This window comes from Ambystoma mexicanum, chromosome 3p (assembly GCF_040938575.1).
Source record: "Ambystoma mexicanum isolate Mex_15411 chromosome 3p, UKY_AmexF1_1, whole genome shotgun sequence".
In the NCBI taxonomy this organism is placed as follows: Eukaryota; Metazoa; Chordata; class Amphibia; order Caudata; family Ambystomatidae; genus Ambystoma; species Ambystoma mexicanum.
The window spans coordinates 762,081,551-762,100,011 of NC_090925.1; the positions used below are offsets into that span (position 1 = coordinate 762,081,551).

At 47.7% G+C, this 18,461-nt stretch overlaps 1 protein-coding gene across 1 annotated transcript; it reads left to right on the forward strand.

Moving 5' to 3' along the window:
• The first annotated feature begins 181 nt into the window (after positions 1-181).
• LOC138580825 (claudin-9-like) lies at positions 182-6,188 on the forward strand. Its single transcript, XM_069651677.1, has one exon. It carries the CDS (start codon positions 2,519-2,521, stop codon positions 3,173-3,175), a length of 657 nt encoding a protein of 218 aa, XP_069507778.1. The 5' UTR covers positions 182-2,518; the 3' UTR covers positions 3,176-6,188.
• Positions 6,189-18,461: the final 12,273 nt, after the last annotated feature.

The following is an 18,461-nucleotide window of genomic DNA, read 5'->3' on the forward strand; positions in this document are numbered from 1 at the left end:
GAGAAGCCCAAGGAACAAAGCACAAAGGCCTGAATAGAGACCTGCCTTGAGGGACACAGGGCGCCAGGGTTCCCATTACAATTGCGTCAGCAGTACCGGCCCGCTCCCTCCTAGGCCGCTCCCAGTAGCAGGTGCCTTTATAAAGTGCCGTGGGAGAATAAACCGCCGCACTCGGGCACCTTGGAGTGGCAGCACCTGTACCTGTGGGACGAAAGACTAGCCGCGTCCTCTGGCAATGATGAAACCCTGGAATGGAGGAATATCCATGGGCCACGGCCCTTAACTAATGAGGCCAAAGGCAACCGTCGCTCCGACTCTCAGCCCCTGTGACTGAAGACTATCCAAGAGCACTGGCACTGACCCAAGGCAGTGGCGATAATCCAACTGCTGAACCGCTGAGACCAAAGACTAGACGGGAGCATAGGCACTGACCAAAGGCACTGCCAATCATCCAATTGCTGAATCGCTGAGACCGAAGACTAGATGGGAGCATAGGCACTGACCAAAGCTACTCACAATCATCCAATTGCTGAACCGCTGAGAAGGAAGATTAGACAAGAGCATTGGCACTGACCAAAGGCACTGCCAATCATCCAATTGCTGAACCGCTGAGACCGAAGACTAGACGGGAGCATTGGCACTGACCAAAGGCACTGCCAATCATCCAACTGCTGAACCGCTGAGAAGGAAGATTAGACAAGAGCATTGGCACTGACCAAAGGCACTGCCAATCATCCAATTGCTGAACCGCTGAGAAGGAAGATTAGACAAGAGCATTGGCACTGACCAAAGGCACTGCCAATCATCCAATTGCTGAACCGCTGAGAAGAAAGATTAGACAAGAGCATTGGCACTGACCAAAGGCACTGCCAATCATCCAATTGCTGAACCGCTGAGACCGAAGACTAGACGGGAGCATTGGCACTGACCAAAGGCACTGCCAATCATCAAATTACTGAACTGCTGAGACCGAAGACTAGACGGGTGTCTTAGCACTGACCAAAGGCACTGCCAATCATCCAATTGCTGAACCGCTGAGAAGGAAGATTAGACAAGAGCATTGGCACTGACCAAAGGCACTGCCAATCATCCAATTGCTGAACCGCTGAGAAGAAAGATTAGACAAGAGCATTGGCACTGACCAAAGGCACTGCCAATCATCCAATTGCTGAACCGCTGAGACCGAAGACTAGACGGGAGCATTGGCACTGACAAAAGGCACTGCCAATCATCCAATTGCTGAACCTATGAGACTCAAGACTAGACAGGAGCACTGGCTGTGACCAAAGGCACTGCCAATCAACTAATTGATGAACCTCTTAGACTGAAGATTAGATGGGAGCATTGGTACTTACCAAAGGCACTGCCAATCATCCAATCGCTGAATTGCTGACACTAAAGACTGGACGATAGCATTGGCTCTAGCCAAAGGCAGTGCCGCTCATCACATTGCTGAACTGCTGAGACTGAAGGCTAGACGGGAGCATTGGCTGTGACCAATGGCAGTGTAGATCATCTAATTGATGAACCTCTTAGACTGAAGATTAGATGGGAGCATTGGTACTTACCAAAGGCACTGCCAATCATCCAATTGCTGAATTGCGGAGACTAAAGACTGGACGGTAGCATTGGCTCTAGCCAAAGGCAGTGCCGCTCATCACATTGCTGAACCACCGAGACTGAATACTAGACGGGAGCATTGTTCCCCAACCACTGGGATCACAAATCATCCACGACTGACCCCAATGCTCAACCATTGCAACTGAAGTCCATGCGAGTCTTCACCTTCAACCACTATGATCACAGACCAAGCATGACTGACCCAGATGCTCAACCATTCCAACTTAAGTCCATAACACAGTCTTGGCACTCAACCACTGCGATCACAGACCAACTGCAACCAATCCTAATGCTCAAACATTGCAACTAAAGTCCATCATAGTCTTCACACTCAACCACTGGGATCAAGGATGATCCACGACTGACTGTAATGCTCAACCATTACAGCCAAAGCCTATAAGAGACTCCTGACCATCAACGACTAGAATCAAAGCAGATCATCAATGTTGACCATCGGGGACCAGATATTTGTTTCTGCCTAGAAAGAAAGCGAAGGGCAAATGGAGCTGGTGTCCAATAGAGAAAGCCTGGGTCCTTCATCAATGGACGCTTGCTGCACTCACTTGCTTCTTAGCCCCCAACAGAGATGACTTGTCCCGTTTATTTCATGTAAAGGCCCATTTGCTTGTTCTCTCGTTGACCCTCAGGTGAGGACATCTAGATGTATGTTTGTCACGTGAACCTTTCCTACAAATGCTGGCTCACTCATTGGTTCCGAGCTGAGAATCCTTGAATCCATTTTAACAAGCCCCTTGGCCACCCCTTTGGTCACTTCTTAGTGTACTCCCCTAGCCCCGCTCATTTCTCTGCCCTCAACTGAGACTCAGTAGAGCCTTCTAGATCAGTGCACCCAGGAGCACCCTTGTAAGATCTAATTCCCTTCAGAAGACACGTCAAGATGCCATCTGCCGGGCTTGAGATCATGGGCATCTCCATCAGCATGGTGGGCTGGATGTGTGCTGTCACTGCCTGCACCATCCCGTTGTGGAAGGTGACGGCCTTCATCGGCAACACCATCGTGGTGGCACAGATCATCTGGGAGGGCCTGTGGATGACCTGCATCGTGCAGAGCACCGGCCAGATGCAGTGCAAGATCTACGACTCCATGCTGGCGCTGCCCCAGGACCTGCAGGCGGCGCGCGCTCTGACGATTATCTCCATCCTGGTGGCCGTGCTGGGTCTCTTGATCAGCATCATTGGTGCCAAGTGCACCAACTGCGTGGAGGATGCGGGTGCAAAGGCCCGGATCATGGTGGTGTCTGGTGTCTTCTTCATTGTCTCTGGCCTTCTCTGCCTCGTTCCCGTCTGCTGGTCGGCCAACTCCATCGTCCAGGATTTTTACAACCCATTGGTGGCAGAGCCCCTTAAGCGAGAGCTGGGGGCCGCACTCTATATCGGCTGGGGGGCCAGTACCATGCTGATTCTGGGAGGGGCTCTGCTATGCTGCTCTTGCCCACCCCGTGATGACCGTTACCAACAGCGTGTAGGGTATTCAGCTGCCTCTGCCCGCTCCACAGTCCCGCCGGGAGGCTTTGACAAGCGGGACTACGTATGAGCATACATAGAGCTGGGCGAGCCCGGTGAGGGTTGGGCTGACCCGGGTCAAAATTGTGGCTATGGCCTGACCGTGCCTTTGGGTCAGTGTCTGCTCAAAGCAGGGGCCAGCTACAAGCCCCACCTGCTACCCGCCCCAAACGGGAAAATAAAAAAAGTTTCCTAAAAAAAATAAACAAGGAGAGTGCTGTTGCCTGACTTCCTGTCCCATCCCCTTATATTGGCTAGGTGGGACAGGGAGTCTAAGTGTTTTCTGTTGTGGGTGGCATTGGCAGAGCAGTGACTGGTGGCAACTTTGAAGCATGGTGCTTCATAGGGTAAGTGCTTCCACTCCTCGGCTCTGCCCCCCTCCCCCCGTGGCTCCATCCTGCTTTCTCTCCTCCCTTCCCTGCCCCACTATACAGAATCCCCCCACCTCGTGTACTGCAAGTCCTCTTTTTCTCCCCCTGACTTGTGCCGCCATCCACAATGCCCCACCTCACGCAAGTGTTGACAACCCTCTTTCTCCCCCTGCCTCGCATCATCATCCTCAAAATACCAGTGCAACCCTTTCATCCTGTTTTCTCGCCCCCCAGCAACTTTTTCCCTTCATTTTCTCTGCCCCGATTTCCTTTCAACTCTTTCCTGGCCCTCAGCCCATATTTTTCACCCTAGCCCATTTTCTCACCCCATCCCCTGACCTCAGCCTTCCAGTCCCTAGCCCCTTTTTTTCCCCATCTCTGTTCAGCCCATTCTCTCTGCCCAACCTCATTTAGCCCTTCTTCTTGCCCAAGCTACTTTTGTTGCCCCCAGCCAATTTTCTCGGCCCTCAGCCCATTTTAACCTCTTGTCTTGCCTCCTAGACCCCTATTTTTGACTCCCGACCACATCCACTAAACCAGCAATTCCCCTGGCTCAGCTCGTGTTTGGCCCCAAGAGCCAGGCTCGACTCCCTGGCTCGGCCCTGCTATGAGTGCCTTGGCTCTCTCAGCTCTAAGTGTACAGAGGGTAGTAACGGGACCAGGAGGCCAGGGCAAATTGTGTTGATGTAGGGGGCGCCACATTTAAAAGGGAAACATCCCATTGTGGATTCATTGTGTTTTTGGAAACGTTTCGTCATCCCCTGATGAAGGCTCGTTCGAGGGGGAAGGAGGAAAAAGACACATTGAGTAAAAAGAGGCAAGCCAAGGGAATTATATTTGAAGCGATCCGTGGACATAGAGGGCGCCATTTTCCAAGCTGCCCCCACCCCCTCAGGCGCCGGTACGGCGCGGGACACCGGCAGCGGTTCTGTCCGTCCTGTAACGAGAGCCCTGCTCGTATAGTTTTTCCGTTTGTGTGGCGGGCATTCAACTCTCAGGAGCAGGCGGATTCTGTTGCAAGTGCGGGGGAGGGGAAAAGGGAAGGGCTGGCACCTAGATTATGAAGGTGTGTTATTATTGTTGTTGGGAGCAGCGGGGGAGGGGTGAATCGGACACTTTGCTCCACATGAGACCCGTGGGTCGTTAAGGTGCTCCTGTTGCAAATTCTTTTATCAGTGGCAGGGCCTTGCAGGTGATTCATGGCACATTTCCAGCTCAAAGAGCCCACAAAGCGCCAGTTACCTTGCACATCCGTGAGCATCACAAAGCGCCCTTTTAGAGATGTGTTTATATCCCTGGTGTCTACTATCGTGGCATGCCACAAAATAAAGTTGCATTAAGTCACTAATCAAATGTTTTCAACATCTTGATTAACAACGAGCTGGAAGTTTATGGCAAAGAAACTGCAAATCTGTCTTTGTTGATTACACAATTTCTATTATTACATGTCTTAAATCACTTAAAGCACAGCGGGGTTAACTAGATTTGTCAGGTTGGCATTGTCTTGCATTCTGGGACTTATAGTTTACCATTCGGGATGTGAAAATTAAAGCCACAATTATAGTCTTTTGGCTTAACGTGTTTCTATAATTGATTGATTGTTTATTTGTATAGCATCTATACCAAATGTGTTTCAAAGGGCTTCAAGGAGGGAGGGAACATGGGAGAAACAAAATTACATTCTTACAAGTCCTTGAAACAATTCAGAATGTGAAAATAACTATCGTACTAGGCCAGGCACCATTTCTGATAGCGCAAGTGCTGAAAGATTTATGGAGGGGAGGGGGAGGGAAAGAACATGAGAACAAACAAGCAGTAACATTAATGCATGATGACAATTGAATGTAGTGCAAGTGAAAAACAAGAGGAAGGGGAGGATGGACAGACAGGCTGCTATCCAAGGTCAAGGGACACATGATAGAGTAAGTGCCAATGGCATGAGGGACAGGAAGAGGGGGGAAGAGGGGAGAGGGGTGATAGAGGGGGGACAAGACATGCAGCCATCAAGCATGTCTAAGCAAGGATACGAGGTAGCAAAGTGCAGAGAGGGAGAGAGACCACACCAAAGGATTTACATGCTGTCATGTGGCTTTTTTATGCAATATCTGTTTTTTTTTTTAAGTAAACCCTATAAGACATTATTACTGCAGATCTTGAAATCCCACTATTTGAGTCAAAGTTTGTGATCCTGCCCCCCCCCCCCCCTCCTATTTGCTTGACCATCCCACTTCCTCCTTTTTGGATGCAGTCGAGTACCACTAGTTCCTTTTTTCCACTTCCACCACGGATTTGTGGGGGTATTATTACACATGTATGTACTAGGCGGGGAAGGGGGCGGGCACTTAGTGAAATTAATTGGGGCAAGTAGGACTCGCAAAGTTACCCGACGGAGGCATCAAATGAAATCGTATGTAAAGGTCTCCACTTAGCCTGACGGAGATTACGCCACAATGCCTGCTGGGATTTGTAGTCGTTGGCCCCTGAGTGCCCCGATAGCATAGATGCGGGTGTAGAGAACGTAAAATGTTCCCTTTAGTATTTTGCTTATCTTGTCTTTCAGCAGAATTGTAAAACGTGTTTAAAACTGGTATATTTGTTTCTGTTGTGTTAATCGTGTTAAATGAAATACTTGACTAGTAGACAATGAATAGAATAAACGCTACTTAAAATGTGCATAGTTCGACATGCAGATATTATTAAAGATAAATTAACCGCACAAGTACTGTGTGAAATGTTCAGTGCACGGCCATGTCCGAACGTCTCCGCAAGGGGCGCTGTAAGAGCGGGGAGAACCCTTGTTATTGCCCCCCATTAACCCAACGGCTGACTGGGATTGGAACATGTCACCTTCATGTGCCCCACACTCCTCTGGAGCAGGTGCATTAGCCGACCAAGCTATCTCACAGAAGGGCGCAGAACAATCAGTGCGCACGAGCAGTGTCCGAGTGTGGCATACATACATGTGCTGTTTTCCCTCATCAGAACACATGATTTGCCGCGTTACCTCTGAATGTTCGTGCACCGGCTGCAGAGAGCTGGGTATGACCTGCGGGACTCAGGATTGCATGCTGGCAGGAAAGGCTTCAGGTGCAGTGGCTTCTGCAGGGCGCAGCAGGACGTATTGGCGCCTATACTGCTGGTTTTCAACATGTTTTATTTACTCTTTCTTTTCGCACTGTTTACGCAAAACGGCTTTTGCCTCAAATATGACCCGTGTTACATTCCACTAGACAGGCACTCGTTTTTATTTCAGCTTCCCTGCTGGCACCCTCCTACCTCAGTCTGCCCATCGTCTCCCTTATTACCCTGTCACGTGCTGTTTCATCCCTTGCAGCGATTTCTCCTCTATCCTTAAACCCACCCTCCCCTGGGCGGCTTGTCGCTGACCCCCCTTTTAATTTCCTCCTCTCCGCTGACAATCTCTGATTGACCAGCTCGCCCTCCTCATGTCCCTTGGCTCCCATTCTCTCTCTGGCCTGCCCATCTCCAATTTCACTCCTCCCGGACATCTCTCCCCCAGTCCTAATCGTCCCTCTTCTCTTTCTTTTGGATATCACCTCTCTTCCTTCTCTAAACCCTTGTCGCTTTTTCTTTCTGGTTATCTATCGCCCAGCTGGCCCTATGCTATCATTTATTTCTGATCTCGACTCCCTTCCTGCTTCTATTCTCCCCTCTGCTTGCCCCTTTTTCTTCTTCCTGCTTCTCTTCTCCCCTCTGCTTGCCCCTTTTTCTTCTTCCTGCTTCTCTTCTCCCCTCTGCTTGCCCCCTTTTCTTCTTCCTGCTTCTCTTCTCCCCTCTGCTTGCCTTTTTTGTTCTTCTTGCTTTTATTCTCCCCTCTGCTTGCCCTTTTTCTTCTTCCTGCTTCTCTTCTCCCCTCTGCTTGCCCCTTTTTCTTCTTCCTGCTTCTCTTCTCCCCTCTGCTTGCCCCTTTTTCTTCTTCCTGCTTCTCTTCTCCCCTCTGCTTGCCCCCTTTTCTTCTTCCTGCTTCTCTTCTCCCCTCTGCTTGCCCTTTTTCTTCTTCCTGCTTCTCTTCTCCCCTCTGCTTGCCCCTTTTTCTTCTTCCTGATTCTCTTCTCCCCTCTGCTTGCCCCTTTTTCTTCTTCCTGCTTCTCTTCTCCCCTCTGCTTGCCCCCTTTTCTTCTTCCTGCTTCTCTTCTCCCCTCTGCTTGCCCCTTTTTCTTCCTCCTGCTTCTCTTCTCCCCCCTGCTTGCCCTTTTTTCTTCTTCCTGCTTCCCTTCTCCCCTCTGCTTGCCCCTTTTTCTTCTTCCTGCTTCTCTTCTCCCCCATGCTTGCCCTTTTTTCTTCTTCCTGCTTCTCTTCTCCCCTCTGCTTGCCCTTTTTCTTCTTCCTGCTTCTCTTCTCCCCTCTGCTTGCCCTTTTTTCTTCTTCCTGCTTCTCTTCTCCCCTCTGCTTGCCCCTTTTTCTTCTTCCTGCTTCTCTTCTCCCCTCTGCTTGCCCCTTTTTCTTCTTTCTGCTTCTCTTCTCCCCACTGCTTGCCCCTTTATCTTCTTCCTGCTTCTCTTCTCCCCACTGCTTGCCCCTTTTTCTTCCTCCTGCTTCTCTTCTCCCCCCTGCTTGCCCTTTTTTCTTCTTCTTGCTTCTCTTCTCCCCCCTGCTTGCCCTTTTTCTTCTTCCTACTTCTCTTCTCCCCTCTGCTTGCCCTTTTTCTTCTTCCTGCTTCTCTTCTCCCCTCTGCTTGCCCCTTTTTCTTCTTCCTGCTTCTCTTCTCCCCTCTTCTTGCCCCTTTTTCTTCTTCCTGCTTCTCTTCTCCCCTCTGCTTGCCCCTTTTTCTTCTTCCTGCTTCTCTTCTCCCCTCGGCTTGCCCGTTTTTCTTCTTCCTGCTTCTCTTCTCCCCTCTGCTTGCCCCTTTTTCTTCTTCCTGCTTCTTTTCTCCCCTCTGCTTGCCCCTTTTTCTTCTTCCTGCTTCTCTTCTCCCCTCTGCTTGCCCCTTTTTCTTCTTCCTGCTTCTCTTCTCCCCTCTGCTTGCCCCTTTTTCTTCTTCCTGCTTCTCTTCTCCCCTCTGCTTGCCCCTTTTTCTTCTTCCTACTTCTCTTCTCCCCTCTGCTTGCCCTTTTTCTTCTTCCTGCTTCTCTTCTCCCCTCTGCTTGCCCCTTTTTCTTCTTCCTGCTTCTCTTCTCCCCTCTGCTTGCCCCTTTTTCTTCTTCCTGCTTCTCTTCTCCCCTCTGCTTGCCCCTTTTTCTTCTTCCTGCTTCTCTTCTCCCCTCTTCTTGCCCCTTTTTCTTCTTCCTACTTCTCTTCTCCCCTCTGCTTGCCCCTTTTCTTCTTCCTGCTTCTCTTCTCCCCTCTTCTTTCCCCTTTTCTTCTTCCTGCTTCTCTTCTCCCCCATGCTTGCCCCTTTTTCCTCTTCCTGCTTCTCTTCTCCCCTCTGCTTGCCCTTTTTCTTCTTCCTGCTTCTCTTCTCCCCTCTGCTTGCCCCTTTTCTTCTTCCTGCTTCTCTTCTCCCCTCTGCTTGCCCCTTTTTCTTCTTCCCGCTTCTCTTCTTCCCTCTGCTTGCCCCTTTTTCTTCTTCCTGCTTCTCTTCTCCCCTCTGCTTGCCCCTTTTTCTTCTTCCTGCTTCTCTTCTCCCCTCTGCTTGCCCCTTTTTCTTCTTCCTGCTTCTCTTCTCCCCTCTGCTTGCCCCTTTTTCTTCTTCCTGCTTCTCTTCTCCCCTCTGCTTGCCCCTTTTTCTTCTTCCTGCTTCTCTTCTCCCCTCTTCTTGCCCCTTTTTCTTCTTCCTGCTTCTCTTCTCCCCTCTGCTTGCCCCTTTTTCTTCTTCCTGCTTCTCTTCTCCCCTCTGCTTGCCCCTTTTCTTCTTCCTGCTTCTCTTCTCCCCTCTGCTTGCCCCTTTTTCTTCTTCCTGCTTCTCTTCTCCCGTCTGCTTGCCCCTTTTTCTTCTTCCTGCTTCTCTTCTCCCCTCTGCTTGCCCCTTTTTCTTCTTCCTGCTTCTCTTCTCCCCTCTGCTTGCCCCTTTTTCTTCTTCCTGCTTCTCTTCTCCCCTCTTCTTGCCCCTTTTTCTTCTTCCTGCTTCTCTTCTCCCCTCTGCTTGCCCCTTTTTCTTCTTCCTGCTTCTCTTCTCCCCTCTGCTTGCCCCTTTTCTTCTTCCTGCTTCTCTTCTCCCCTCTGCTTGCCCCTTTTTCTTCTTCCTGCTTCTCTTCTCCCCTCTGCTTGCCCCTTTTTCTTCTTCCTGCTTCTCTTCTCCCCTCTTCTTGCCCCTTTTTCTTCTTCCTGCTTCTCTTCTCCCCTCTGCTTGCCCCTTTTTCTTCTTCCTGCTTCTCTTCTCCCCTCTGCTTGCCCCTTTTCTTCTTCCTGCTTCTCTTCTCCCCTCTGCTTGCCCCTTTTTCTTCTTCCTGCTTCTCTTCTCCCCTCTGCTTGCCCCTTTTTCTTCTTCCTGCTTCTCTTCTTGCCCCTTTTTCTTCTTCCTGCTTCTCTTCTCCCCTCTGCTTGCCCCTTTTTCTTCTTCCTGCTTCTCTTCTCCCCTCTGCTTGCCCCTTTTTCTTCTTCCTGCTTCTCTTCTCCCCTCTGCTTGCCCCTTTTTCTTCTTCCTGCTTCTCTTCTCCCCTCTGCTTGCCCCTTTTTCTTCTTCCTGCTTCTCTTCTCCCCTCTGCTTGCCCCTTTTTCTTCTTCCTGCTTCTCTTCTCCCCTCTTCTTGCCCCTTTTTCTTCTTCCTGCTTCTCTTCTCCCCTCTGCTTGCCCCTTTTTCTTCTTCCTGCTTCTCCCCTCTGCTTGCCCCTTTTCTTCTTCCTGCTTCTCTTCTCCCCTCTGCTTGCCCCTTTTTCTTCTTCCTGCTTCTCTTCTCCCCTCTGCTTGCCCCTTTTTCTTCTTCCTGCTTCTCTTCTCCCCTCTGCTTGCCCTTTTTCTTCTTCCTGCTTCTCTTCTCCCCTCTGCTTGCCCCTTTTTCTTCTTCCTGCTTCTCTTCTCCCCTCTTCTTGCCCCTTTTTCTTCTTCCTGCTTCTCTTCTCCCCTCTGCTTGCCCCTTTTTCTTCTTCCTGCTTCTCTTCTCCCCTCTGCTTGCCCCTTTTCTTCTTCCTGCTTCTCTTCTCCCCTCTGCTTGCCCCTTTTTCTTCTTCCTGCTTCTCTTCTCCCCTCTGCTTGCCCCTTTTTCTTCTTCCTGCTTCTCTTCTCCCCTCTGCTTGCCCGTTTTTCTTCTTCCTGCTTCTCTTCTCCCCTCTGCTTGCCCCTTTTTCTTCTTGGCGAGTTCATTGTACATCTTGACTCTGGTCCCTCTGCTTCGGCTTTCCCTCTCTTATGGATTCCTAGCATCATTGTCCATGTCTCTGGGTCTTCTTTGGATCTTATTTTTTCCTGCGTCTCGTTTGATACTTCTATTTCTTCATGTCCTATTTATTCATCTGATCATTTTCTTCTTTCTTTCTCTACTCTCATTTCCTCTCCCGCCCCCCGGCCCCTAACGCCTCATCCTATTTTAATATGGCTATCTATGCTCTTTTGATACTTCCCTCGAAACTTCCTTGGCCCCCCCTCTTAATTCCTTCACACAACTCTCCGCTGACTCCGCTGTTGCCCCCCTCTCGTCTTCTCTCACTTCTACACTTGACTCTCTTTATCTTGCACAGTCCTTCACTCCTTCTCGTAATCCGCCTCAACCAGTCTCTCCGTTTCTTCCTTCGCAAACTTGAGGGCTGTTGGAAAAAAATCTCAGTCCTCTTCTGAATTTGACCAGTTTTTTCTCTTCACGTTTCCTATTATTCTCTCCTCCTTTCCGCTAAAAAGCTACATTTTTCTTCACTTACTCTTTCCCTCTCCCATCACCCTCATCGTCTTTTTCAACTTCTTAATAATGTTCTTTCTCCACCTCTGCCAGAGCCTTCACTCCCCTGTTCTCGATCTGCTTCCGATGTTCTTCACTTCCCCCTCCCTTCCCCTTCTCCTCTTCGTCTCTCTCTGCCATTTCTCCCTTTAATGATCTCAGAACTTCGCACTTTCTTTATCGTGCTCATCCCTCTCCTAATGATCCTATCCCTTCTATTCTAAAACCGTCTGTTTATCCTTAGCTTCTTCCCAGCTCTCATTAATCTTTCTCTTTCTTCCATTTTTCCCTCCTCCATTAAACACACCACTATATAGCTCACTGTATTACTGATACAGCGAGCTATGTACCTCTAATTGTATGTGTAACTACGTAACTATGTAACCTATGCCTCGCATATCCTTTACTGCTGCGCCCTCTTACCCTCGGGTCTGGTGCGCATTATAAATGAATAAAACAAATAAACAAACTATCATCCCCATCTTGAAGAAACCCTCTCAAGAACCCCTCTTTCACTTCAAACTTCTATCTGATTCCCCTTCTTCCTTTTTTGGCTAAAATCTTGGAGCAAATTGTCTACTCTCAAGTTTCCTAATTCGTACGTGTTCATTCTCTTCTCCCACTGTTCCAGTCTGGCTTCTGGCCTGCTCATTAGCCTGAAACTGCCCTTTTGCATGCATCTGATTTACTTCTTTCTGACGTCATAAACTATCTTCTGTACTAATTGTTCTAGATCTCTGCAGACTTTCACACAGTGAACTAAGCTGGTTCCGCTCATATCTTTCTAGTCGTTCTCACTCTGCCATGGGATCATGACGTTCGTCCCCGAACCTCTCTCATATGGTGTCCCCAGGTCTTTGTCCTTGGTCCCCTCTTATTCTGCCTCTATATCGGAGGCATTCAAACTGTGGGGCATGCTCGTCGCCCAGTGGCCCCCTCACCCATTATGGAGGAGCCCAGGATCTGAGAAGCCAGCCCAGTGAAACACTAAGAGCTCCCTCATCTGCTTTGTCCAGCTGAGGGAGTGCTGAAACACTATTTCCCTTTGACAGTTCTGTTCCCCAGCCGCACATGCCCAATGAGCCATGCAATGCTCAGGGCGCTTTGCTTCGCTAGCCTTGCATAGCTCATTGGAAATGCTGGCTGGGGAACTGCATGTCTGTACAAATGAGGGGGCACTCCTGCTCCTCCTCGACAATATATACAGGGCAGGCTGGAGCAGGGCGTTCCAGCACCCACACGCAGGCCCCTGCATGCTTTTGCTTCCCGATTCCTGTTCATGATGCAGGAGCTGGAGCGCTGGGAAGAACACTTCAGGACAGGGACAAAAGGTACGTTTGTTAGTTTATTTTTTATTTATTGATGTGTATGGATGCGTGTATGCTTGTGCTATGAGTGAGTGTATGGTGATGGGTGCTCGTGTGAATGATAGAGTGCTTGCTGTTTGAATCGTTGTGAATGTGTGTGTGTTTGTGTTCGTCCGTGGAGCTGCTTTTGGTGAGTGGGGAAGGGGGTTGCACAACAAATGCATTTTAAGAATGCCTTTGTTGCACAGTCCTCCTACCCACCTGCCAAAATAGCTCTCCTTCTGAGGCGCTGTGCAGCTCAGAAGACACGGCTAGTCTTTTTTTACTGGACATCTATCATAGATGTCCAGTAAAAATACCATGCTTTCCCCCTGGGCACCCCGGCACCTTTCATACACACATAATCACTTTGATTGTGTGCATGTGTTAAGTGCTGTGAGGCCCAGGGGACAGGGATCATATCTTTTTACTGGACCTCTATCATAGATTCCAGTAAAAAAAAATACCATGCCTGGAACACCCCCAGCACCAATTGCAAACTGTTTGGCTTTTTAACCAATGTTTTGTAAAATTGTGCTCTAAAATGCAACCTTTTAACCCATTATTTTAAACATAATTTCTGAGGGGAGACCCCTCCCACCCCCAAACCTCTCTTGATTGGCTAGTGCTCCCTCTCTGCGCTCAGTTGCTCTGGCATATCTGGGAGAAATAATTATGCCCTTCCACTTAAAAAATTCACCAGCTGCCACTGGCCCCATGGACTGTGCTGGGAGCGGGGTGGGGCGAGTCCAGGGACTGTGGTGGGAGCAGGATGGGGGAGCCATGGAATAGTGGCGAGAGCAGGGTGGGGAGAGCCCAGGGACATAGGTGGAAGCAGGGTCGGGAGAGCACAGGTTCTGTGGTGGGGTGGGGAGAGCCCGGGGACTGGGTTAGGAGTGGGATGAGGGAGCCCAGAGACTGTGATGGGAGCAGGTGGGGAAGCCCAGGCACTATTCCCGGAGTGGGGTGCAGTGACGGTGCACGATAGTTCATAGCCTTTTGGACTTACTGTCCATTTGGCACTTTGGGTGGGGGGGGCAGCTTGCCCACATTTTGCTCAGGGGGAGCCCAGGCCAAAAATGTTTGAAGACCACTGCTCTATGCAATTCCTCTTTCAATCATTTCTATGCCAGTGATTCCCAAATCTTTTTCTCTTTCTATGACTGTTCTGAGGCTCTTCACTCTTGAGTCATTGCCTGTCTCTCCTCTATTCAATCCTGGATGTCCTCCCATTTTCTACAATTGAACCCCTCTAAGACAGAAATTCTCTTCTTCACCCACCCACCTCTCCTTGACTCCTCCTTCTCCCCCTCTTTGCTTTCTTTCTCTTGAAGTGGAATAAAAAACCATAGGTTGGTTCGAAGGAAAGACCCCTGCACAAGAAACAGAGGCGTCCAGAAATGTGAAAAATGACTGCTTTTATTAATTCAAAAGCAGGGATAGGCATACAGATTTCTGCAGCGTCCAAATGCACTCTCAGTTCATTACAGGCTGGTAGCAAGGTTTTGTTCCACCATTACATCACAATCAAAAAGTAAAATTTCTGGTCCTTGGGCGAGCTGGGATTGGATGAACAGTATAGCCAGACGTAGATCCTATAGGGGATAGACGATCTGATTGGCCTGGCCATATCGGGTTGCTACACCTGGCACCACCCACAGGAAGCCAGTGTGAGTCTTCTGAACTTAGGATATTTACCTGCATGTCAGAACAATAATGGGTGGAAAGAATGGCTTCAGGGTCCCGCCTGTTTCCCAGCAATGGTACCACCTCTCTAACTCCTCTGGCCCTGAGCAAGATCATTCCAGCCTCCAGCTTCATGCTGTATTACATTTTTGCATCTTCTGTCTTCAGTTTGATGGGAGCAACAGTTTCTGCTTGCCTCGGATGAATGGGCCTTGTTCCCCAGGTGACCACGTGTGTAGGGACCGCAGAACTGAGCTCTCTGCTTGCATTTATGAAGTGTCAGCTCCCAGCACTTGCAGGTGTTCTATCTTTTATGTTGGCTCGAAACACTGTCTCCCAGCGTCCTTGACAAGGTTGGGCACAGCGACTGCACTGCGAGCCCTGCTTTGCTTTTTCCTGGGGAATCAGTGTGTGAGGCCTCAACCTGTGTTTTGAGTTTTTTCCAATGCCTTCCAGTCATTTCAATGCAGCGGTGGCTTCCATCTTTATTTTTATTATTTTTTTTATTTTTTATATTGTAAAACTTCAGTTCAAAATAAAATCAAACTTTTGTTACATTACAGTATCCCAAAGTTCAGCTAATAAGCTCCAGTAAGAGTGCATATGTGGGCTGCACCCGAAAACATGACGTTAAAGTGCATTAGGGTATTCAAAAAGTCCTTGCACTTGAGTTTGAACATGTTGTTGGTAAACATTCTTGTTGTTCAGGGACCAAAATCATATCTAAAAAGTTTATTATACTACATGTGATCATGATGTTTCTCCCAATCGAGACAAGTTCCCACCAGTCGTCTGCATCATAACAAATTGGTTTATAGGAACCAAGATGTAGTTCACGAGAAATATTGAGCCCTGTGCATGCAGTTATAAGATGTTTTCATGACTCGGTTTCTCCTGTCATGCAAAACCTGCATTTGTCGGACTCGATGGATTTGTCTCGTCGTCGCCAGAGAGTTTCTCTTGTGGCGAGGGCGTTTATTCTGAATTTCAAGAATTGGATCCGATGATGACGAGAGGGACAAGATGATAAATATTTCGGAAGAGAGTGTAATTTCAACATGTTCTTAGAACCTGGTAGAGTGGATTTAAGAGATGCACGATGTTCAGAGGTTAGAATCCAGTCCCAAAATTCAAGTTTTTTTTTGTGCATGTTGTGGGCGATCGATTAATTCCTCGATACTGATGTTGGCAGCTTCCATGATATTTGTCAAAACAGATTGCCATGATTGAAGTAAGCACGATTGTGTACTTACGTTATCGTTACTAAAGATTTCATATGCTGAGACTTGTAGACCAAGCTTCATTTTCCTCAGAGAGGATAAACTTTTCCAAATTATTGTCATATGAAGTGAGCAAAAGGCTAATTCATATCTCAGGGCCATCATTGAAGTGTCTTTTGAGAGCCCCAATGCACTTTTCCAGAACCTGCCTTCAAGCTTCTGCCATAGCCGATAATCGAGGTTCCATCCTGACTCTCCACCAAAAGTTATAGTGGGAATGAACTTCTGCAGGTAAAATGTTATTAGTGGTTCAATTGAGAATTTTCCATAATCTTTATTGATTTTTGCACCTTGAATGCCGAGTGTGTTTGCTCCTTCCAATAGGTCATTTGTCCAGGCCGATTCACAGATGGAATTGTTAACCATTATTCCTAGGTATCGTATAGATGTTACGATGGTAAGCGGGACTTTCTCAATGGCCCATCGAAAGTTTTTATCCCTCCGTGAGACAGTTTTGCCAATACACATGATCTTGGTTTTTCCTGTATTTAGTTGCAGATCATTTACTTTTAGATATTCATTCAACTTCGACAGCAGAGTTTGCAAGCCTATTTGAGTGCGATCAATCAGCACAATGTCATCAGCATAGACGAGGCAATTAACTGGCCTTGCATTGATCTTTGGGGGAAAACAGTGTGCAGCGTCCAACCATTTTGGTAGATCAGAGATAAATATTTTGAACAGGTCGGCCGCCAATGGACACCCTTGCTTGACGCATGTATACGTGGGAATTGGGTCAGTCAGGTCACCTTGAGAGTTCACTCTTACTTGAACAGAGGTGTTGGAATGGAGCGCTATAAGAGGATCAAGAACCTGAGATGGACAATTCCACTCGCTTAGCTTAGCCCACAGTTTTTCGCGATGAACTGCATCGAAAGCTTGTTTCAAATCGACAAAGGCAAAAAAGATTTTTGTTTTCGCTCTTAGGGCTTCAAGTTTTAAGATGGTTAGTATGGTCAGATTGGCATCAACACCTACATCTTTCGTAAAGCCTATTTGTCGTCAGTCCACTTGTTTCACCTTATGTGCCCAAGCAGTCAACTTCATGCGAAGAAACTAGCCGAAAATTTTGCCCATGGTATCGAGCAAGGCTATTGGACGATAGTTCGACGGATCATCTCGGTTTCCCTTCTTATAAATTGGTACCACTATTGCCTTAGCCCAGGACTCAGGTGTTTTCCTCAAGATTGAAATTCGACGGAACAGAGATTCCATAAATTTGGCCCAATGATGCTTGTGTTTTTTTAGCATGATGTTGGATATTTGGTCAGGTCCTGCTGCCCTCAAATTTTTTAGCTTTTGAATTGCTAATTCAAGGTCAACATGTGATGGGGTTATATCCCATTCTTTGTTGGAGGGCAGACAGTGAACTTGGGAGATTTGATGAGGTTGTTCGTAAGCCTTTGTGAAATAATCCACCCATGAAGAGCTTGAAATTGCATTTGAGATAACTGGGCTAGTTTTTGTATATCCTTTGTTTAGGATAGCCCACATTTCTCGGGAGTTCTTTGTGATAATTACCTTTAACATGATTTCAGCTCTGTTTTGATCGATTATGACAGAGTGGGATTTTAGCCAATTTCTATATACCTGATGTCGAGCCTTTATGCTTCTTTGAATGTCAATTTGATTACCATGTGTTTTTCTTAGCATTCGTAGGTCTTTTCTCATTAACCTTTTGGCTGCTGCTATTTCAGAACTGTAAAGATTTTTCGACATAAGGCCGTGGGATTTTGAGTTAGCATATTGTTGAGAACCTGCAAACAACAAAGGAACATATTCCACATCATTTGAGTCTTCAAGATGCAACGCTATTTGCTGAATTTTTGTGCCGGTAGTTTTCAGCCGATTTCCGGCTGCGTTTATGGCCAGTGGCATTTTATAAGGCTCTGGTTGTGTCAAAGTTTCAAAATCCAGAGATAGACGAAGCAAATCATGATTGCTTACGTCTTTCTGTACTACTTCAAGTGAAACAACTCTTTCAAATAGATTACGAGAGACCCAAATGTAATCAAGTGTGTTTCTAAGTAGAAATCGCTTCCAGGTTGTCTTGCAGGGTTGGTCTCCTTTTGTGTTGCCATTAATCATCTGACAATTTCGCGACAAAAGTGCTTGTGACCATAGTTTCCCTCGTTCTGGTACTTCGTCTTCAGATATAACACTATTTTCCATCGTTTGATGGTTAAATCGAAACCAGCTACAGTTCCGATTGCCGCATATGAGCACAGAAAGATCTCGATAATTAAGGAAAGCGTCGTCAATCAGAGTTGTTATCGATTCGATAAAGTCCATGGTTGTGATCATTACCGGGTTCCAATAGCTGTTGATTATGAGTAGATGGCTGTGTGTTCCAGAGTTCATCTTCTCAATTCGAATTATCGTACCCTGTACAAACGGGTTAGGGTTGACCGCTTCGAGGGGAGTCATCCAGTTTTGAATTTTTAATAAGGTGATTAGGCCAGAATAAGGTCGACCCTTGGTGTTTTTTTTGGCTGGGTTCAAATGAGTAGTAAAACCGTCTCGATTGGGAGCATTGCGTAGCCATGTTTCCTGAAGGCAAATTGCGAAGACCCCATCGAGCGATTCTGTAAAGTTATTAAACAGATGAGAGAATCCGCAAGTGTTCCAGGAAAGTAACTTTAGCTCCATCCGTGTCGCTCATTGATATTGGATATCGTTATTAGTGCGCTGGGTCTTCTGTCTGGATCCTCTATTACTCGGTTTGTAGTCTGTGTCATTTTGTGGCCTGTGGAAAAAAGATAGTGACTTCCGTAAGGATGTTCGACAGATTGAACTTTGAGGTTTTCCTGAGGTTGATTGACTAGTCGGAACTTCTTTTTGGATTGACAAGTCAGGTTCGAGGGTA

What these genes read in the sequence shown, in the direction of transcription:
- LOC138580825 (XM_069651677.1), top strand. Translation starts at nt 2,519, where the DNA reads ATGCCATCTGCCGGGCTTGAGATCATGGGCATCTCCATCAGCATGGTG.